Source organism: Capra hircus, chromosome 17 (assembly GCF_001704415.2).
Source record: "Capra hircus breed San Clemente chromosome 17, ASM170441v1, whole genome shotgun sequence".
Classification (NCBI taxonomy): Eukaryota; Metazoa; Chordata; class Mammalia; order Artiodactyla; family Bovidae; genus Capra; species Capra hircus.
In genome coordinates, this window is record NC_030824.1 from 16,529,040 (window position 1) to 16,548,878 (window position 19,839).

The following is a 19,839-nucleotide window of genomic DNA, read 5'->3' on the forward strand; positions in this document are numbered from 1 at the left end:
AAGGTGACTCATTTGAAAAGGCCCTGATACTGGGAAAGATTGAAGGCAGGAGGAGAAGGGGATGACAGGGGATGAGATAGTTGGATGGCATCACCGACTCAATGGACACAAGTTTGGGTAAACTCTGGGAGTTGGCAATGGATAGGGAGGTCTGGCGTGCTGCAGTCCATGGTGTTGCAAAGAGTCAGACACAACTGAGTGACTGAACGTAACTGATGAGAGTGAATAATAGTGGGTACAGCAGGACCAGCCTCAGATGGAGCAGTGGAGAGGGGCCTTTCTGGAGAGAGGACATTTAACCTGAGATCTGAGAATGAGGAACTGGATGTGGGATGAGTATCCTAGGAACAGCCCATGCAAAGGCCCTGAGGTAGAATTAGTTGGGGGAGAGACTTGGAAATACAGAGAGGAGAACAGTGTGGCCACAGGAGGTGAGCAAAGAGGAAGAGCAGGACAAGAGATGATGAAAAGGGTAAGCAAGGGGACTTTCCTGGTGGTCCACTGGTTAAGAACCCACCTGCCAATGCAGCGGACACCAGTTCGATCCCTGGTCCGGGAAGATCCCATGTGCCCGGGGCAACTCAGCCTGTACATCACAACTACTGGGTCTGAACACCCTAGAGCCTGTGCCCCACAATAAGAGGAGCCGTTGCAATGAGAAGCCCGTGCACTGCGACTGCAAGCAGCTCCCTGCTCACCACAAGAGGAAGCCTGCACACAGCAGTGAAGACCCAGGACAACCAAAAATCAATAATAAGTAAGTAATTTTTTTAAAAAATGTAAGCAGGGGCCAGGCTACTAAGAAGTTGAGAGGCTGTGGGTAAGAAAGAGTTAATACAGCAAAATCTGACTGCTCTCCTTCGAAAAGGTTGCTCAGCAGTTTGGTCCTTGGACAGTATCAGGGAACTTGGATTTCAGGAAGGTCCCCACCACCATTAACTGTTAAGAGAGGCTCATCATGCCTTTATTGTTCAGTCGCTCAGTCGTGTCAGACTCTTTGCGACCCCACGGACTGAATCACACCAGGCTTCCCTGTCCTTCACTATCTCCCAGAGTCTGCTCAAACTCATGTCCACTGGCTCAGTGATGCCAGCATGCTTAATCTATTAAAAAATGTAGCTTATGCTATAAATAAATACTTGCTGTTCTTTCTGGGGTCTGGAACTGGGGTATGTGCCAGGCTGGAGGTGCCTGTATGATCAGCCCCCATCCTAACCCTAAGTGATGAGTAGCCAATGAGCTTCCCTGGTTGACACCATTTCACTTGTGTTGTCACGACTCATGGCTGGGGGGGATTAAGCACATCCTGGGAGACGACCCTTGGAAGCTTGCTCTTAATTTCCTCCGTGCTTTCCCCCAAGCTCCTTTCTCCTTTACTTATTTTGCTTTGTACCTTGTGGCTGTAATAAATCATAGCCATGAAAATATGACTATGTGCTGAACCCAGGAGCCCTCTTAGTGAATCCCTGAAACTGACAAGAGGGAGGCGCCTTGGGAACCTCCCAAACACAGATGGTATTAAGAACCTTCGATTCTATCCTAAGAGTGGTGGAAGTCATTCATTCTAAACTGGCATGATCTCTGTGGGTGCATCTCCCTCTCTCCTGAGCTCAAGGCCTAGAAATGTGTATTACAGTTAATAGGCATTTGCTACATGCCAGGCACTGCTCTGAGCACTTTCTTTCTTTCTTCCCAATCTGAATGCTTTTCATTTCCTTTTATTGCCTTACTGCATTATCGACGACCACCAACATAATATTCAATAGGAGTTGTGAGAGCAGACATTCTTGCCTTGTTCCTGATCTTAGAAGAAAAACATTCAGGTTTTTTTTTCACCATTAACTATGAGGTTAGCTTCAGGTGTTTCTGGAGATGCTTTTTATCAGGTAGGGAACTTCCCTTCTAGTTCTAGTTTGTTGAGAGTTTTTTTTTTATTATGAATGGATATTGAATTTTGTCAAATACTTCCTTCTGTATCTATTCACATGATCATGTAACTATTTCTCTAAGAACCACTTATTTACTTAACCTTCCCAACATTTTTTAGATGAAAAAACTGAGGCACAGAGAGGTTCAGAAGATTGCCCAGAAAATTCCCTGATGGTCCAGTGGTTAAGCATCTGCTTTCCAATACAGGGGACGCAGGTTTGATGCCTGTTTGGGGAACCAGGATCCCACATGCCATGGGGCACCTAAATGCTACAACAAAGATCCCAATTGCCGTAACTAAGATCCGATGCAGCCAATAAAGAAATATGAAACACACACACAGACTCAAAAATCCATGTTTAAAAAAAAAAAGTTGCCAAAAGTCATACAGCTAGTAAGAGTAGAACCACGATTTGAACTCAAGCAGGTTGGCTTTAGTGCCAGGCTTCACCACCAGGCTCACTACCTCCAAAAGAACAAGTCCTTGTGCCTGCTCATAGAAATCTCTGGAAATGGTTGCTAAAAGTCTAGTGGGCTTGACTCACCAAAGTACTGCGGGAGGTTGATATCCGTGACTTTCCCCGTCTCCCCTAACTGCACCAGGATCTTGGTAGCATCACAGTTTATCTTCTTAAACAGATTCTCCACTGAGTTCTTGAGATACTCCAGGGTCTTGGTGATCTCCTTGTAGTTGTTCTCGTACATGTCTGCCTCCTCCGTGGTCTTCTTTAGTTTCTCCTATGGCAGACCCCCAGTTCCCATCCAGGTCAGCCAGGTGGCCACTCTGGCTGGGCTCAGCCCTCACATGTGAGAGTCTGAAACCAGGGTCTCCAAACTGCAGGTTTGCAAACCTCTAAGGGGCTTCCCTGGTGGCTCAGACGGTAAAGAATCCACCTGCAGTGCAGGAGACCCAGGTTCGACCCCTGGGTTGGGAAGATCCCCTGGAGAAGGGAGTGGCAACCCACTCCAGTATTCTTGCCTGGAGAATCCCCATGAACAGAGGAGCCTGGCAGGCTACAGTCCATGGAGTCACAGAGTCAGACACAACTGAGAGACTGAACTAAGCTGAGCGACTGAACTAAACTGAGCGACTAACACTTTTCACACAAGGGGTTGCAAGAACAATTTAATGGGTCTCAATCCACATTTTTTAAGTAAAATAAAATAGATCAGAAAATAGAGAAAGAGAGGAGAAAATACTAGTATTCACTGGAAGTAGTGAGGATAGATATTATTTAATGTAAAGATTAGTTTCACTTACATATGTGCATCTGCATGTCTACTGAATTGCAGCATTTTTTAAAAGCTGTTGACTCATTTTTTTAAAATTAAGGCCCACGGGAAGAAATATATCTACATTGCAGTCCAATACATTCACACACTGCTGTTCAGTCGCTAAGTTGTGTCCAACTCTTTGTGACCCCATGGACTGGAGCATGCCAGGCTTCCCTGTCCTCCACTGTCTCCCAGAGTTTGCCCAAGTTCATGTGCATTGAGTCGGTGATGCCATCCAACTGTCTCATCCTCTGCCGCCTTCTCCTTTTGCCTCCCATTTTACATGTATGTATTTATATACATTTATCTAATCAAAGGAAATTAAAGTTTCACAAGTCAATATTCTTACTGTGTGTTCTAATATTTTCCATTCTGTTCTATTCCATCTTGTTATCTTTAAACGCTAGTGACAATCCAACAAACCGATTTCACCATTCAGTTTAAATCACATTACTAGAGACCAGGGGTTCTCAAAGTGGCGTCCCAGGACAAGCAGCATCAGCTCCATCAGGGAACTTGTCAGAAATGCAAGTTCCTGGGCTCCAGTCCAGACCAACTGAATCAGAGGCTCTAGGTGTAGGCTCAGCAATTTGTGTTTAATGAACCTCCAGATGGTCGTGACACATGGTAAAGTTTGAGAACCTCTGTGAGTCCACTGGATCACAATTTCAGTTTCACATTGGTATCACCCGGGAGCATTAAAACATTGGCTGCCCAGAACCCAGCCTCAGACATTCAGACATCTCGGTCTGGCGTGCAGCCTCAGCACTGGGAACTTTAAAGCCTCCAAGGCGATTCTGACTTGCAGCCCAGACTGAGAATCGCTGCTCTAGGATAAGTGCTTTGATGGCTTCCCACCTCTCTCCCTTGTTCTCAGCTTGCAAAGGTGAACTGGGCCCTGGAAGGATCAGCCTTGTCCCTACCAGCTCCATATGGACCATTCCAAACAAGGATCCCAGAGGGCCCTACCCACACTCCCACTTATCGGGTGAGGGAACTGCGGTTCTGAGGCAAGGGAGAGGGAAGCCGTGATTTGAACTGTCCCTCAAGCACCACACCAGGCAGCTTCCTCTGTCTCAGCCACTAGTATATTCAGTCCCCAGGGCTGAATTTCCTCATATGTCAGCCAGAGCCCCTCCTCTCATTCTAAAGGTGCAGTAAAAGATCACATGATAAAAACGCTTTTTAACAGCCTGATGTGATGTTGATAATACATGTATGTGTGTGCATGCTCAGTCATGTCCAACTCTCCGTGACCCCCTAGATTGTAGCCCACCAGGCTGCTCTGTCTATGGAATTTTCCAGGCAAGAGTACTGGAGTAGGTTGCCATTTCCCCCTCCAGGGTATCTTCCCGACCCAGGCATCGAACCCTCGTCTCTTGTGACTCCTGCATTGGCAGGCAGATTCTTAACCACTGTGTCACCTGGGAAGCCTGATAACCCATGTCCAGCACCTAAGATGTTCCAAGCACTTCACACACATCTTCTTAACTAATCCTCACAATTGCCCCAGTTTCCAGATGAGGAACACTGAAGTCAAAGAAAAGTGAACTTGTGCTTACCTCATCTGTGTTGAGTTGTCTAAGAACCTGATCTTCGGATCTTTATTTAAGCAATTATTTAGTAACAAGATGATGGTGACTTGAAGCTTTATTGACTTACAGGATAAACAACAATAATGATAGTTATGTTTATAGTTCTTTGCCCTGCAGTATGCCAAGCATGTACATGCAAGATTTTATTCAATCTTCACAGCCCTATGAAGTGAGTACAATTATTATTCCCATTTCACAGGTGAGAAAACTGAGGTTCAGAGAGGTTAAGTCAACTTTCTCAAAGTACTAACGTCAGGAAGTAACTCTTCTGGGAATCATACCCAAGCCTTTGTTCCCAGGACCTGGTTGCTTAATTTCTATGCTAAACCTCCCGTGAAAGGACTGATTCCACCACTTCTCTCAGATGGGACAACGAATGGAAGGTAAGTAGAAAGGTTCCAAGAGTAAAGGAGATAGGCGTGATCTTTAGTAGGGGGTAAGAAAAGTGGGTTCTAGGTGAGCCCATTGCTATTAAGACAAGTTCTCTTGCTAAGTGTATTTGCATTTGAAAAGAGGCTTCAGGAAAGCCCAAGGAACAAAGAGTTACTGGAGGACTTCAGACAGAGGTTGGGCGATGCTTGGGGTTGTCTGGTCAGCCTCTCCAAGCTGTATCCCCCATTAGGCCTTCAAAACCCCAAGATGCAGAGCAGCAACAGTCCCAACCCCAAGGAAGCACGTGGACACGGAGTGGCCAAGAGTCAAGGATGCGGGATGCCAAGCATGTGTCCAACTTGACGGGGGTGTCTCCTTGAACTTGGGCCCTGCCTGTGTCTACTTTCCTCATTCCCGAATCCTGGGAGAAGTTGCTGAGCCTGAGAGGTGCTTTGCTGCCCTCCAGTGGTGCATTAGAGAATGGCAGGGCCATCCCTGTCTACCACCTGCAATGCCAAGAACAGAAATCAGCTACAGAAAAAAGGAACGGAAATGACCCATGAGCATAGTTCCTGGGACAGGAACTACTGAATTAGAAAAGGGCTTTGCAATCAAGCTCTGTGGTTCATATCTTTCTCAGACATTTGCTATCCATTCTCCCCTTATACCTTAATAACAAAATGGTTATCATTTCAGTGTAGCAATGTGCCAACTAAAAGTTGTATTTCCAACCATCCTTTGAAATAGGAATGGCCAGTAAGACACAGATACAGATGCTGTTGACTGAAAATTCAAGGAAAGAACTTTTAAGCTGACTAACTAAATTAGAAAGGCCTTTTTTTCCTTCCCTACTTTCTTTCTGCTTGGAATGTATATGATGGCTGGACTGTAATACAACCACGAGGCATCGTTGGGAATGCAAGCCACACGCTAAAGATGGCAAAACTGGAAGAAGAAGCCTGATTTACTGATAACATCATAACCAGCCCTAAAGTGCTAATCTCCAGATTTACATTTTAACAAAATAAATAAACTTATATGGCATAGACCACTGTTATTTTGGGTCCCTATTATTAGCAGCTGAATGCAATGCAAAGCTCATACAGCATCACAACTCCATGATGATGGGGATTGCTTCTCTGAACCTCAGTTTCCTTATCTGTAAAATAGATCATATCACCTACTTCATAGTGTTGTTGTGAGGATTAAATGAGATAGTGCAAGCCAAGCTCTTAGCCCAGTGTCTTGTGCATAGTAATTGCTCAGGAAATGTTCGTAATTACTATTATTGACTGAGAACAGGCCACAGCTAGGACAAGGGAGAGAGAGAAGTAAAGACAGAGGCAGAGATCTGTTTGGAACTCACCAGTCAGGGATGAAATTACAGGCACAAGGGCCTGGGATAGGCTTCCTGATGTGGGAGAGTCTTTAAAATGGAAAAAGAAAGCCTTTGTCTTTTTTAGGAGCAAAATTTTGCAGCAACATCTGTAGCAAAGGCTGCCTGTGACAAGGGGTCAGAACATGTCAAGACATGACTCAGGCCAGTAGTCACAGGACAGACATCTTACTCCTACTGAGAGTCAACTGACAGGCCATCAGATAGACAACAGAGACTCCCATGTCCCTCCCTCCGCAGTCTGGTCTTACCTCCAGCTCTCTCAGGATGGCGTGGTTGTCTTCATGGGATGATTTCTGCTGGGATCGCAAGCGCATGATCTCATTCTGCTCAGGAGAGAACCAGACCATAAGGAAAAGTGGTGTCCCCCTTCCTAGAACACCTCAAAATAAGCCAGGGCCTTGAAGAGTTCATGAGGACTTATTTCACTTTTTTAATATATCTAGAATATATTTTAATTGGAGGATAATTGCTTTACAATGCTGTTTGTTTCTGCTGTACACATGTGAATCAGCTATAAGTACACATATATCCCCTCCCTAGTGAGGATTTAAATGATCCATTTCAAGAAACCTCAGAACCCCTGGACCCTTCTTAGGTCCATGGAAGTTTCCTGATGCTTTTTAAATTAAAAGGAGGATGAGGGGCGTGAGTGGGTGGGTGGTTCATCCTTTCTGGAGAATTGCCTATAATCAATAGGATTTGCTGCAATGGTGGCAATGTTCTATCTGCACTGCCCAGTACCGCAGCCATTAGCCACACAGGCACAGAGCTCTTGCAATGTGGCTAGGACCAATGAGGAACTCATTTTTAGATTTAATTTAAATTGATTTAAACTAAAATCTCGCATGTGACTGGCGGCCACAGTAATGGACAGACAGCTCCAGAGCAGGGGTTCTACCACTCTACCGTGAATCAGAATCACCTAGGGGTTTGTGAAAACAGATATCTGGGCTCCACACCAGAGCTTCTGATTTAGTATGTCTAGGTGAGGCCCTGTGCTGTGCTATGCCTAGTCACTCAGTCATGTCCGATTCTTTGCAACCCCATGGACTACAGCCTACCAGGCTCCTCCGTCCATGGGGATCCTCCAAGCAAGAATACTGGAGTGGGTTGCCATCCCCTCCTACAGCAGATCTTCCCAACCCAGGTATCCCGCATTGCAGGTGGATTCTTTACTGTCTGAGCCACCAGGGAAGCCCAAGAATATGAAGCTTATCCCTTCTTCAGGGGAACTTCCAGACCCAGGAATTGAACTGAGATCTCCTGCATTGCAGGTGGATTCTTTACCAGCTGAGCTACCTGGAAAGCCCGGGTGAGGCCCTAGAACGCACATTTCTCACAAGTTCCCAAGAGATGCTGCCACAGTGGTAGCCCAGGGGCCAGATCTGAGAACTCCAGGGCTAGGACAGTGTATCCAAATGTAAAAGGCATGCACTTTTTGATGGGGCAATACCACTTCCAGGAATCTGTCCCAAGGAAATAGTAGGACACGTGGGCAAAGGTGGCCACTCAAGGCCACCTCTTGAGTTATCATTCATTATCTCCATTAGGAACAACCTGAATGTCTACTGGTTGTGGATTGGTTAAGTAAATAATGGTACATTTATATCATGGGGGGAAATGGCCTCAAATTAAAATACAATTTAAATGCATATTCCAGGCTTATTTTCAGAGAATCTAGGTTTGTACGTATGAGACAGGGCCTGAAGAATCTTCTTTTTTAAGAAGCATCTTGTGATATTATTACTACAGAGCATCTAGGGAGCATCGAGGGGCTCCAGAAGCCACTACAAAGAACATAGGAATAAAAAGGTTTTTTTAATTATGTAAATTTATTTAAAATACCAGGGGAGAAAACCATAGATGATATTGGGCAAAACTGTCGGAGAAAAAAGTTCATAAAACAGCAAAAACTATTTTGTTCGCTACCACGTTACCAATGTCCTTTGGCCTTCAAAAACCTTCCCTGTGATACTGAAGATGGCCACCAGAGGGAAGTGGCGAAGCGCCTAAACGGGAGGTGGCCCACTCAGAGGCCAACAGGGCCCCTCTTGCTTGAGACTGGTCTGGTCTCTTCAGAGCAAATGAGACCCCAGCTCCTCTCAGCAAAGGAGGGAGAGTATGGTCTGACCAGTTTATAGGGGCAGTGCACTCAGCTTCCTGTGAGAATGTGGGCTGGAGTTGTCAGATCTGATTTTCCTAGAGAAACCAGAAATCCACATTTTCATGTGGAATATCCTGATTTTTAAATGTTGGCAACTCACTAATTTTAAAATTTGGGTATGAAGGAGGCCAAGCAACAGAACAATGAAGCCTGCGTTCATCAGTTTATGACCTCTGACCCCAGCCCTCTAGGTAAGAGTGAAGCCAGATGTTAGAATCCTAAATGTTTTTTACTTAAATCTGAACCCTACTTTGGGCAGAGGTGCCACAAGAGGGCAAAGAGATAAGGGCTCAAACACCCCCTCCAGTAACCCATCTCACCTCCACCCCCTTCATCCAGAACCACTCCATTTCATCTGTTTTATTTACTGATGTTTCCTCATACCCTAGTTTAAAGAAAAACTTCGGTAGCTTTTAACGAAAGCTTGGAAACTACTGCTCCAGTCCGAATATGTCATTCTACAGGTGGGGAAACTGAGGCCCAGAGAAGGCGGGAGTTTGGCCATCTTTCCTCAGATACATTTGTCCTCACAACAGAGACAGGCTGTGTGGCTGAAGAAGAAAGGAGAGTGCCCTCAAGGTGATTGGGAAAGTCAAGGTCAAGGTTGCTGTTGGAGAACAGCTGCTCAGTGCCTCCCACTGTGTGCAGGGCAGTCCTGGGCTTTGGGAATGGACAGGGCACCCACGAGGGTGCCTGTCCTCTGAAAGATGGGCCTCCTCTCCCCTTAGCTCTCTGGGCCACCCAGCCAAAGGGGTACCCCAGCTGGACAGTGGAAGGAGAGTGGGATTGGGGTACTTGCCCACCCTCTTGGCAGGTCATTCGTTTGGCCACCAGCCACCAGGAAAGACACACAGACAGCCTTCTCCACATACCTGCCTCCTGGTTCCAGAAACGGCTCCGTCACCTCACCCATTCTGGAGCTCAGCTATGCGATTCAGCAATTCCCGCCTTAATTTCTTTAGGGCTTTGTAAATAGTCTCTTTTTTCAAAGCTCACCTCTCTTTACCCATTTTGGGCATGCCATCTGTTTCCTGTGACAGCCCACCTCCGTTTCCACGTGTCACCTGAACTATTATTATCTATTAGTAGCTTTCTTTAAATTGACCCAATTTTGTGTAGTTTGTTTATCACTATTTGTTTACCGTTATTATTACTACCTGGGCTTCCCAGGTGGTGCGGTGGTAAAGAATCCACCTGCCAATGCAGGAGACTCAAGAGGGGCAGGTTCGATCCCTGGATCAGGAAGATCCCCTTGCCTGAAGAATCCCATGGACAGAGGAGCCTGGCGGGCTATAATCCACAGGGTCGCAAAGAGCTGAACATGACTGAGCAACTGAGCATGCAGACATTACTACTACTTACCACCCTAAGAAATCCTCTCTATAGAATCACAATGCTCTGCGTGCTGTTCTTTCTAATCCCCATTAAAATTAACTTCATCACTCATTTTGAAAAAATTAAAATGTTTCCCCCTGTCTTCTAGCTACTTGCATGTGGCCCCACATTCAGGAAACGGTGACAGTGCAAAAGGAAGGGCTCCCCTAGGTTTCCACCCAGCACAGGGACCTCAGAGGGAAGAGTAATGAGTTCTCAGAGGAGGTGACATTTGTCAGGACTAATGAGTGGTATTGCATCAGAAGAAAAGTGGGAGGGGGGGGGAACAGCATGAGGAAAGTTTCAGAGAAGGGAAACACAGGGGGCAGCTGGGACTGGCAGCTGATGGGAGTGCCTTGAGGGTCGCGATGAGAGCTGAGCCTGCAGGGGCAGGTTGAAGCCAAATTCTGAAAGGACTGGAGTGTCATGCTAAGTTTAGACTCTCTCTGTGCAGAGAGTTCCAAAGGCTGTTTCTGTGTGTTCTGGGGAGTAAGCAGCTCAGGGAGTCAAGCTCGGGAAATTACAGGTTCAACAAAGGTAAATAGTTTCTTTACTGCAGGACTTATCAGAGCCCTTACTATGCTCACGTACATCAGTTCTCTCCAAGATCAATTTACCATCTCTCCTCAATTCTACAAAGCTGTCTATTGACAGGGGTCAGCCAGCTTCTAAGGCAAAGGGCCACACAGTCAATATTTTGGGTTTTGCAAGCCATATATGGTCTGTCTTGCATATTTTTTTCCCTTACAATCCTTTAAAAATGTAAAAATCATTCTCAGCTCATGGGCTGTGCAAAAATAGGTCAAAGGCCATATCTGGCTGTAGCTATAGTTTACTGAACTCTGGATTATAAGACATACCATGGATTTTAAATGTCACCTCTCAGGGGTGAGGGGACATGAACCTATTAAGTGTATGTATCAACTGAAAGACAAATACCAGTTTCAGGAACGTTAAAATGTAGAGGGGAGAACATTGGGGGAATATAGTATTTCCCAAACTTTTTTTGACTTGAAGTCCTTTTTTCTGCAGAGCAGCTCAAAGAGTGTTCTGAGGAAGCTGCCTTGGGGAAGGCTACTGCGGGAGCAGGTGGGCCCCTGGCCTGGGAAAGGAGAGGTGCCCCGACCTGGATTCTCTCGATCTTCTTGTGCATCATCTCCATGTCATTGTTGAGCTCCGTGACATACGTGAACCGAGCAAAGTTCTTCTCCTCCTTGGCCAGAAACTCCTCGATGAGTTGATTCAGGTTCCCAGTCTTTGTCAGTTTCAGCAGCCGGAGGTGAGCCACCTCGTAGCTCTCAAAACTCTCACCCTTGCTCTTCTTCCCATACTTCTTTGCCTTGAGAGCTAGAAAAGGAAGAACCAGCAACTGTGAGTCTGAAAGGGAAGCCACTCAGAGCACAGCCTGGCAGAGGAAAGAGCTCCATAACATTATCACTGTGCCCCAGGGAGGGGGCTAGACTTTCCCAGGACAAGGAGGGGGAAAGTGAGAGATGGAGTTTCCCAGAAACACACTTCTAGCCATACAGTTGCAAATGAGAAGGTAGAAGGGGACAGAAGGGCTAAAAGACCAAAAATCAAATGCAGCTACACAGGGGGCTCTCTGAAGAGCTCAGATCTTTCAACCTGTTCAGGAGAGAGTTAACATAGCAGCCCTGAGCCTGCTCTGCTTAGAAAGGTCTGTTTGCAAGACCGGCCTTTCACCTTCATCTGGGAACTTAAATGGTGAACATTTCCCTACACTGATATAAAACTGTCCTCAAATGGTTAAGAGTGGCTCCTGTGCCCTGACTGTATGGACAGTGTGGCCTGTGCCGAACACCTGCCTTCCTGCTGGGAGGCTGGAATCTTGGGATGTGCTGGGGAGAGAGGGCCTACACGACCAGCCCCTAGTAAGAATCTTGGGCATCGAGTCTCTAATTAGCTCCCCAAATAGATGACTCTTCACACATGTGTTGTCAAAGCTAGAGGCTGGAAGAATTAAGCATATCCTGTGTGACTCCACTGGGAGAAGATCCGGGAAGCCTGTGCCTGGTTTCCTCTGGACCTCGCCCCGTGCACCTTTTCTCCCTGCTGATGTGTCTGCATCATAGCCATGTTTGCAATGATATGCTGAGTCTTGTGAGTCCTCCTTCAGAATCTCCAAACATGGATAGGGCTGCCTCCAATAAAAGTTCCTCCTCTAAATAATGGAAGCAGAGCCACAAGGTGAGGCCACATCCTGTAGGTTAGGGATGGTGGATAAAATCCAACTCATCTAGTTTAATTCGAATTTCAGACAAACAATGTATTTTTAAAAGTATAAATATGTGCCAATTGTAGATAAACCACAAATCTTTAGTGTAAGCATCTTTCAAATATTGCATGGGACTAAAATTTTATTCTTTGTTTATCTGCAATTTAAATTTAATGGTGTCTTGTATTTTTCTTTGCTAAATTTGGCAACCTTGGTACAAGGAGACTTGGGCACCTTCAGTTGAGAGAAAGAGGTATTCGGTGGAGAGAGATACCTTCTTCCTTTTTGGACTGCTCCTCGAATTCAAGACGATCATTCAGCTTGATGAGCAAGAAGGATTTGAGCTTGGTTTCATGATCGTAGACACGCTCCAGCTCTCGGATCTCCAGGTTGTACTGAGAGATGTCCTTCTGCTGGCGGTCCTTCATGGCAGCCATTCGAGCCATGGCTTCCAGCCTCGGTGGGGGGAGGGGAGCACAACAGAGTCTGAGTGTCCAGGGGCTCCTTCCTTCTCCCCCGCTTCTCCCTACCAGTCCAGACGGACTTCACTCCTGGGCAGTGATCATTCCTTCTTTTAATTATGGAGATTTCTGGGAGTAGAGGAACCACCTTCCTCACCTGAATGACAGGAGCTCACAACTCTAGACCACCCTCAGGAAAATCTCTGTCACCATCCTGATCATCACCACCACCACCACCACCATCATCACCACCATCACCATCACCCCTATCATCACTACCAACACCATCAGCATCACCACCATCAGCATCATCAAACATCACCATTATCACTATTACCATCATCATCACCACTTGTCAAGTATAATACTATGCCCCAGCCACTCCCTTATATACTCATTTTTTTAATATATATTTATTTGGGCTGCACCAGGTCTTAGTTGCTACATGCAGGGTCTTCGATCTTCATTGTGGCACGCAGGATCTTCTGAGCTGCAGCAAGCAAACTCTTAGTCTCGGCATATGGGATCTAGTTCCCTGACCAGGGATTGAACCTGGCTCCCTGCATTGGGAGTGCGGAGTCTTAGCCACTGGACCACCAGGGAATTCCCTATACTAATATTATGTAATCCTCACTTCCACCCAAAGAAGTCCCACAATAAATTAGTGGTGATGGAGCCAGGTTTCAAACCCAGATCTCTCTAGCTCCAAAACCTGCACCCTTCACATCTGAACTGCATGCCTTTTGCCCTTCCAGGGGTGAAGCCGGGAAACAGTCCAGACTGAGAGGGATCCCTAGGACTATAGGCAGGGACACCGGGGGACGATGATACAGAATAGGGGTTTAAATCTCAGCTCCACCACATCTGCCACTTACCTGGATCTCAGGTAAGCATTTTGACATATCTAAGCCTCCATTCCCTGGCCTGTAAAATGGGGATAGTAACTCCTAGGGCTGTGGTGAGGGTTAAAACACTACCCAGAGCATCTAGCATCTTGCTTGGCAGAGACACAACCAGTGCTCGGAGTTACGATGATGATGGTTTCAGGTTCCTCAACACATAAGCACAGTGGGTAGACGGGTAAGAAGCCCAACAGGTGGCTGAGACATCTCTGCCCCCAAGAGTCCCTCCACCAGCCTACCTCTGCTCGTAGGCCTGGGCAGACTGCTCGATGGCCACATTCATTGTCTTCTTCTGCATCAACAGGCGCCGACAAAGATGCTGGTAGACGTTGTCGTAAGCAGCCTTCTCATGCCTCAGTTCCTCGATCTCCTTCCGGAGCTTTGCGTTGGTGGTCAGCATCTGGTCAAAGTGTACAGTGACCTGCAAGGAGAGCTGAGCTTCGAAAAGAGGCTCACTCCTGGGGCACGAGACAAGCTTCCTTCCAGAAGGCAGCCAGAGTGTTGCAGCGCCTTCCCCGCACCTCCCACCCCAGGCCCACCGAACCACAGTTGGAGCGCTGCCTGGCCTGTGTGTACACCATCGTTCACCTTCTCCTGACTCAACCAATGAAATGTATGCCTGCTAATGGCTTCATGGACATCATCCTTTCCTTCTCCGAAGGGAGGGAGAGCTGTCTGCAGAGATTTTGTTTGGCCGCGTTGCACCACGTGGGATCTTAGTTCCCCACGTGTTCCAGGTACATTCATGCACACGTGCTCAGTTGCGTCCGACTCTGTGCAACACTATGGACTACAGTCCACCAGGCTCCTCTGTCCATGGGATTTCCCAGGCAAGAATACTGGGAAATACTGGGGTGGGTTGCAAGTTACTTCTCCAGGGGATCTTCCTGAACTAGGGATCGAACGCATGTCTCCTGCGCTACAGATGGATTCTTTACCACTGAACCCTAGGGAAACCCCTTAGTTTCTCTACCAGGGATCAAACCCGTGCCCCCTGCAGTGGAAGCAGAGAGTCCTAACCATTGGACAGCCAGAGCATTCCCCCAGAAGACACCTTACGTACAAGATTCAAACGGGTTTCCAAAATGTGGATCTGTTTTTGCAATTTCCGGGGGTTATTGGCCTCCTGTATTTTTGTGAAAATCTGTCTTTGGTTTACAATTTTTTTCTCCATCTGAACAATCTGAAAAAAAGAGAGAGAGGGAAAACCCAGCTGTGTTAACATCTGTATGGGGACAAACGCAATAGCTCACTAACTCAAGCATGCTAAAACAAAAACCACCATGTTATTTCTTTTCCTATGAATAGAATCTCTCTTGGCTGTGGACTCAACTTAATCTTAGTCAGTTTGGGACAAAATGAGCACCTAAGAGTTTTTATTCTCACTTGTGCATGTAAATTTCACTCACATATGGGCAAAAATTTCACCTGATCCTAAAGCCACTGTTTTCCTGGAGAAGGCATTGATCCCCCAAGAAGCCTTCTGTAACCTTGTTTTTGGTTGGTTGGCAGGTTTTTTGTTTGTTTCTTTTTCTGACTCTCACAATAATGGGGATGCTGCTGCTGCTGCTAGGTTGCTTGTCATGTCCAACTCTGTGCAACCCCATAGACGGCAGCCCACCAGGTTCTGCCGTCCCTGGGATTCTCCAGGCAAGAACACTGGAGTGGGTTGCCATTTCCTTCTCCAAGGCATGAAAGTGAAAAGTGAAAGTGAAGTCGCTCAGTTGTGTCCGACTCTTAGCGCCCCCATGGACTGTAGCCTACCAGGCTCCTCCATCCATGGGATTTTCCAGGCAAGAGTACTGGAGTGGGGTGCCATTGCCTTCTACCGCTTCAGTCACTAGCAACTCTTAAAGAGCAGGTCATGAGGTGTCACACCCTGCAACATGTAAGACAGCACCAGACATCCAAAAATTGACCCCATCCCTTGTGACTGTCCAGTGCACCATAGGCAGGTGAAAGTCCTCTCTATAATCCTCTGTACCTAGAATCAAAATGTCTTCTACATATACACACACAGCATTTTTCATTCTCTCTTTTTTTAAATTTTTGGCTGTGCTGGGTCTTTGTTGCTGTGCATGGGCTTTCTCTAGCTGCAGAAAGCAAGGGCTACTCTCTAGTTGCGGTGCACAGGCTTCTCATTGCTGTGACTTCTGTGGCTGCAGAGCACAGGCTCTGGAGTGCACTTGCTTCAGTATTGTGGCTCCTGGGCTGTAGCGCACAGGCTCAATGGTTGAGGAGCGTGGGCTTAGCTGCTCCGCAGCACGTCGGATCTTTTCCAGCCAGGGGTGAAGCCCACATCTCCTGCATGGGCAGATGGATTCCTTACCACTGGACCACCAGGGAAGTCCTTTCATTCAGTTTTAATAGACAAGTATCCAGGAATGGAGTCACTGTATAAATTGAGAGAATGTTCATTGATTTGTCTGGAACTTAACCAAGAGTTGGCCATCATTTTGGAAATCTTGACACCAGCACAACGTGGATCATCTTGTGGTTTTTGTTTGGCTATGCTGTGAGGCTTGTGGGCCTCTTAGTTCCCTGACCATGGATTGAACCTGGGCCACTGCAGTGAACACAGCAACTGCTAACCCCTGGACGGCCAGGGAATTCCCACGGATCATCTTCTTTGAGTTGTGGATACAGCAAGCCCCAGCCAGTCTGCAGTGTGGAATCTGGCCCGCTGCCTGTTCTCATAAAGTCTTACTGGCCCACAGCTATGCCCATTCCTTGCATTGTCCATGGCTGCCTTCAGGCTATGAAGCAGAACGGAATAGCTGCAACACAGACCACATGGCCTGTAAAGCCAAAATATTTACTATCAGGCCCTCTGTGGAGCAATTTGCCAGGACTGTTCAGGATAAGTCAGGCCAAAACATGAACATATCGAAATACATACAATTTTAGTATAAACAGCTTTCCTTTATGTTTCCTTTATATTATAGTTATAGCATCATATTGATTTAAAAGAAGAAGGGTAAAGGATTATATCATCTATGAATTTTACTTCAGGATTGTAAAGGAGGTATTATAAATATTTGCTGTTAAAAAGAGGTGCTGGCAGTTGAGTGATTCATAATTTCAAGTGTCAATGACTAGAAAATGATTAAGTTCATTTAGGCTCAAAACTTGTTAAAAATATGCTTTCCTCAGAAGAATTTCCTCTGCTTTTATAGGCACAGATCTCAGCAGCCTCCCTTAAGGGGTAGCAGCTTGTATCAGTTAGGAATACATGCAACAACAAATTACAGAAAGCCTGGCTAAATAGTGGTTTAAACAAATTATGGTTTATCTTTCTCTCATAATACGTTGATGGCTTAAGTTCAGTAACTGAACTATGTAAGGACAAGATCTGTATAATTCACCTGACTTCTCCGTCAAAACATGGCTGCCACAGCACCAGCCTTCACAGTTATGTTCCATGGAGGAAAACAGAGGAAGAAATATGGATGAAGGGTAGGACCTATATTTAAGACGTTTGGCCCTTCGAAGAAAAGCTATGAAAAATCTAGATATTATATTCAAAAGCAGAGACATCTCTTTGCCAACAAAGGTCTGTCTAGTCAAAGCTATGGTTTCTCCAGTAGTCGCGTATGAATGTGAGAGCCGGACCATAAGGAAGGCTGAGCACTGAAGAACTGATGCTTTCAAACTGTGGTGCTGGAGAAGACTCTTGAGAGTCCCTTGTACAGCAAGGAGATCAAACCAGTCAACCTGAAGGAAATCAACCCTGAATATTCATTAGAAGGACAGATGCTGAAGCTGAAGCTCCAATACTTTGGCCACCTGATGCGAAGAGCCGACAATGGAAAAGACCTTGATCTAGGAAAGACTGAGGGCAGGAGAAGGGGATGACAGAGGATGAGAAGGTTGGATGTCATCATCAACTCAGTGGACATGAGTTTGAGCAAGCTCTGGGAGATGGTGAAGGACAGGGAAGCCTGGGTGCTTGCAGTCCATGGGGTTGCAAAGGGTTGGACACAGCTGAGTGACTGAACAGCAACAGCAAACCAGCTGGAGTCTCTGAGCTGCAGGGGCATCTGGTAGGGAAATGTCCGGAAAACGTTTCCTTATTCCTAAAAGGGAGTTCTAGGAAGAGATGGTCTGTCTTCTCTTGCAGATGTTGTTCCATACGGATGCAGTGCCTAGAATTGCTGCTGCCCACAAAGGACAAATACTTTGATAACCTAACTGAGCTGCTGAATCAACCATCCTGAAGCTTGTATTATTTTTATACTTCCTGTTGGTTTTAGTCACCAAGTCATGTCCAGCTCTTTGCAACCCCATGGACTGTAGCCCGCCAGACTCCTCTGCCCATGGGATTTCCAGGGCAAGAATGGTGAAGTGTGTTGCCATTCCCTTCTCCAGGGGATCTTCCCAACCCAGGGATCAAACCCAAGTTTCCTTCATTAACAAGCAGAGTCTTTACAACTGAGCCATGAGGGAAGCATGCTACTGCCTGTTAAATGAGATAAAAACATTTTCTTATTGCCAGTACTTTACTCAGGGAAGGTGGGCTCTGCCCCGAGGCCCAAGGGATAAATCATTATCGATCTAAACCAGGGGCTGGGAAACTTTTTCTAAAAGGCCACAACAGTAAATATTTTAGGCTTCGAGGACCAAGAGACTCACATAACCATTTTAGAGTATGTGAGTATGTAGATACTCACATAACCATTTAAAAAGCAAACATTTAAGATGTAAAAACCATTCTTCACTGGAGGGCCATAAAAAAACAGACCAGACTTGGTGCTTGCACCATAATCTGCTGCCCCTGGTATACCTCAAACCAATTATGGAAATTCCATAATTTCTCTTTACCAGTGATTGGCAAAGGAATGGACCTATACCCCAGCCCTGGCCAATCAGAGAAAATCTGCTGGAGGGATTTTGTGAGTTATTCTCCCTTTCATAAGAAGAGAATATCATGTAGGAAAAACTCCGATCCATTCTTTGTATTTCTGAATGCAATTCTATGAAATATTATACCAGCTAATGTATCCATTCAGTTCAGTTGCTCAGTCGTGTCCGACTCTTTGCGACCCCATGAATCGCAGTACGCCAGGCCTCCCTGTCCATCACCAACTCCCGGAGTTCACTCAGACTCACGTCCATCGAGTCCGTGATGCCATCCAGCCATCTCATCCTCTGTTGTCCCCTTCTCCTCCTGCCCCCAATCCCTCCCAGCATCAGAGTCTTTTCCAATGAGTCAACTCTTTGCATGAGGTGGCCAAAGTACTGGAGTTTCAGCTTTAGCATCATTCCTTCCAAAGAAATCCCAGGGCAGATCTCCTTCAGAATGGACTGGTTGGATCTCCTTGCAGTCCAAGCCTCTCAAGAGTCTTCTCCAACACCACAGTTCAAAAGCATCAATTCTTCAGCGCTCAGCCTTCTTCACAGTCCAACTCTCACATCCATACATGACCACTGGAAAAACCATAGCCTTGACTAGATGGACCTTAGTCAGCAAAGTAATGTCTCTGCTTTTGCACATGCTATCTAGGTTGGTCATAACCTTTCTTCCAAAGAGTAAGCGTCTTTTCATTTCATGGCTGCAATCACCATCTGCAGTGATTTTGGAGCCCCAAAAAATAAAGTCTGACACTGCTTCCACTGTTTCCCCATCTATTTCCCATGAAGTGATGGGACCGGATGCCATGATCTTCGTTTTCTGAATGTTGAGCTTTAAGCCAACTTTTTCACTCTCCTGTTTCTCTTTCATCAAGAGGCTTTTTAGCTCCTCTTCACTTTCTGCCATAAGGGTGGTGTCATCTGCATATCTGAGGTTATTGATATTTCTCCCAGCAATCTTGATTCCAGCTTGTGTTTCTTCCAGTCCAGCATTTCTCATGATGTACTCTGCAATATAAGTTAAATAAGCAGGGTGACAATATACAGCCTTGATGTACTCCTTTTCCTACTTGGAACCAGTCTGTTGTTCCATGTCCAGTTCTAACTGTTGATTCCTGACCTGCATATAGGTTTCTCAAGAGGAAGTCAGGTGCTCTGGTATTCCCATCTCTTTCAGAATTTTCCACAGTTCATTGTGATCCACACAGTCAAAGGCTTTGACATAGTCAATAAAGCAGAAATAGATGTTTTTCTGGAACTCTCTTGCTTTTTCCATGATCC

At 46.1% G+C, this 19,839-nt stretch overlaps 1 protein-coding gene and 1 non-coding gene across 2 annotated transcripts in view; both read right to left on the minus strand.

Moving 5' to 3' along the window:
- CCDC63 (coiled-coil domain containing 63) overlaps nt 1-19,839 on the minus strand; it is a 39,984-nt gene that overhangs the window by 4,533 nt on the left and 15,612 nt on the right. The window contains exons 5-10 of the mRNA XM_005691446.2: nt 14,771-14,890; nt 13,947-14,128; nt 12,619-12,800; nt 11,235-11,455; nt 6,819-6,893; nt 2,475-2,667 (exon numbers count right to left, since the gene is read on the minus strand). Of these exons, the coding sequence (XP_005691503.1) occupies nt 2,475-2,667; nt 6,819-6,893; nt 11,235-11,455; nt 12,619-12,800; nt 13,947-14,128; nt 14,771-14,890 (973 nt within the window). The remainder of the gene's footprint in view (nt 1-2,474; nt 2,668-6,818; nt 6,894-11,234; nt 11,456-12,618; nt 12,801-13,946; nt 14,129-14,770; nt 14,891-19,839) is intronic.
- On the minus strand, nt 13,337-13,408 carry TRNAG-CCC. Its single transcript has one exon. It is a non-coding gene; the product is annotated as a tRNA-Gly (tRNA).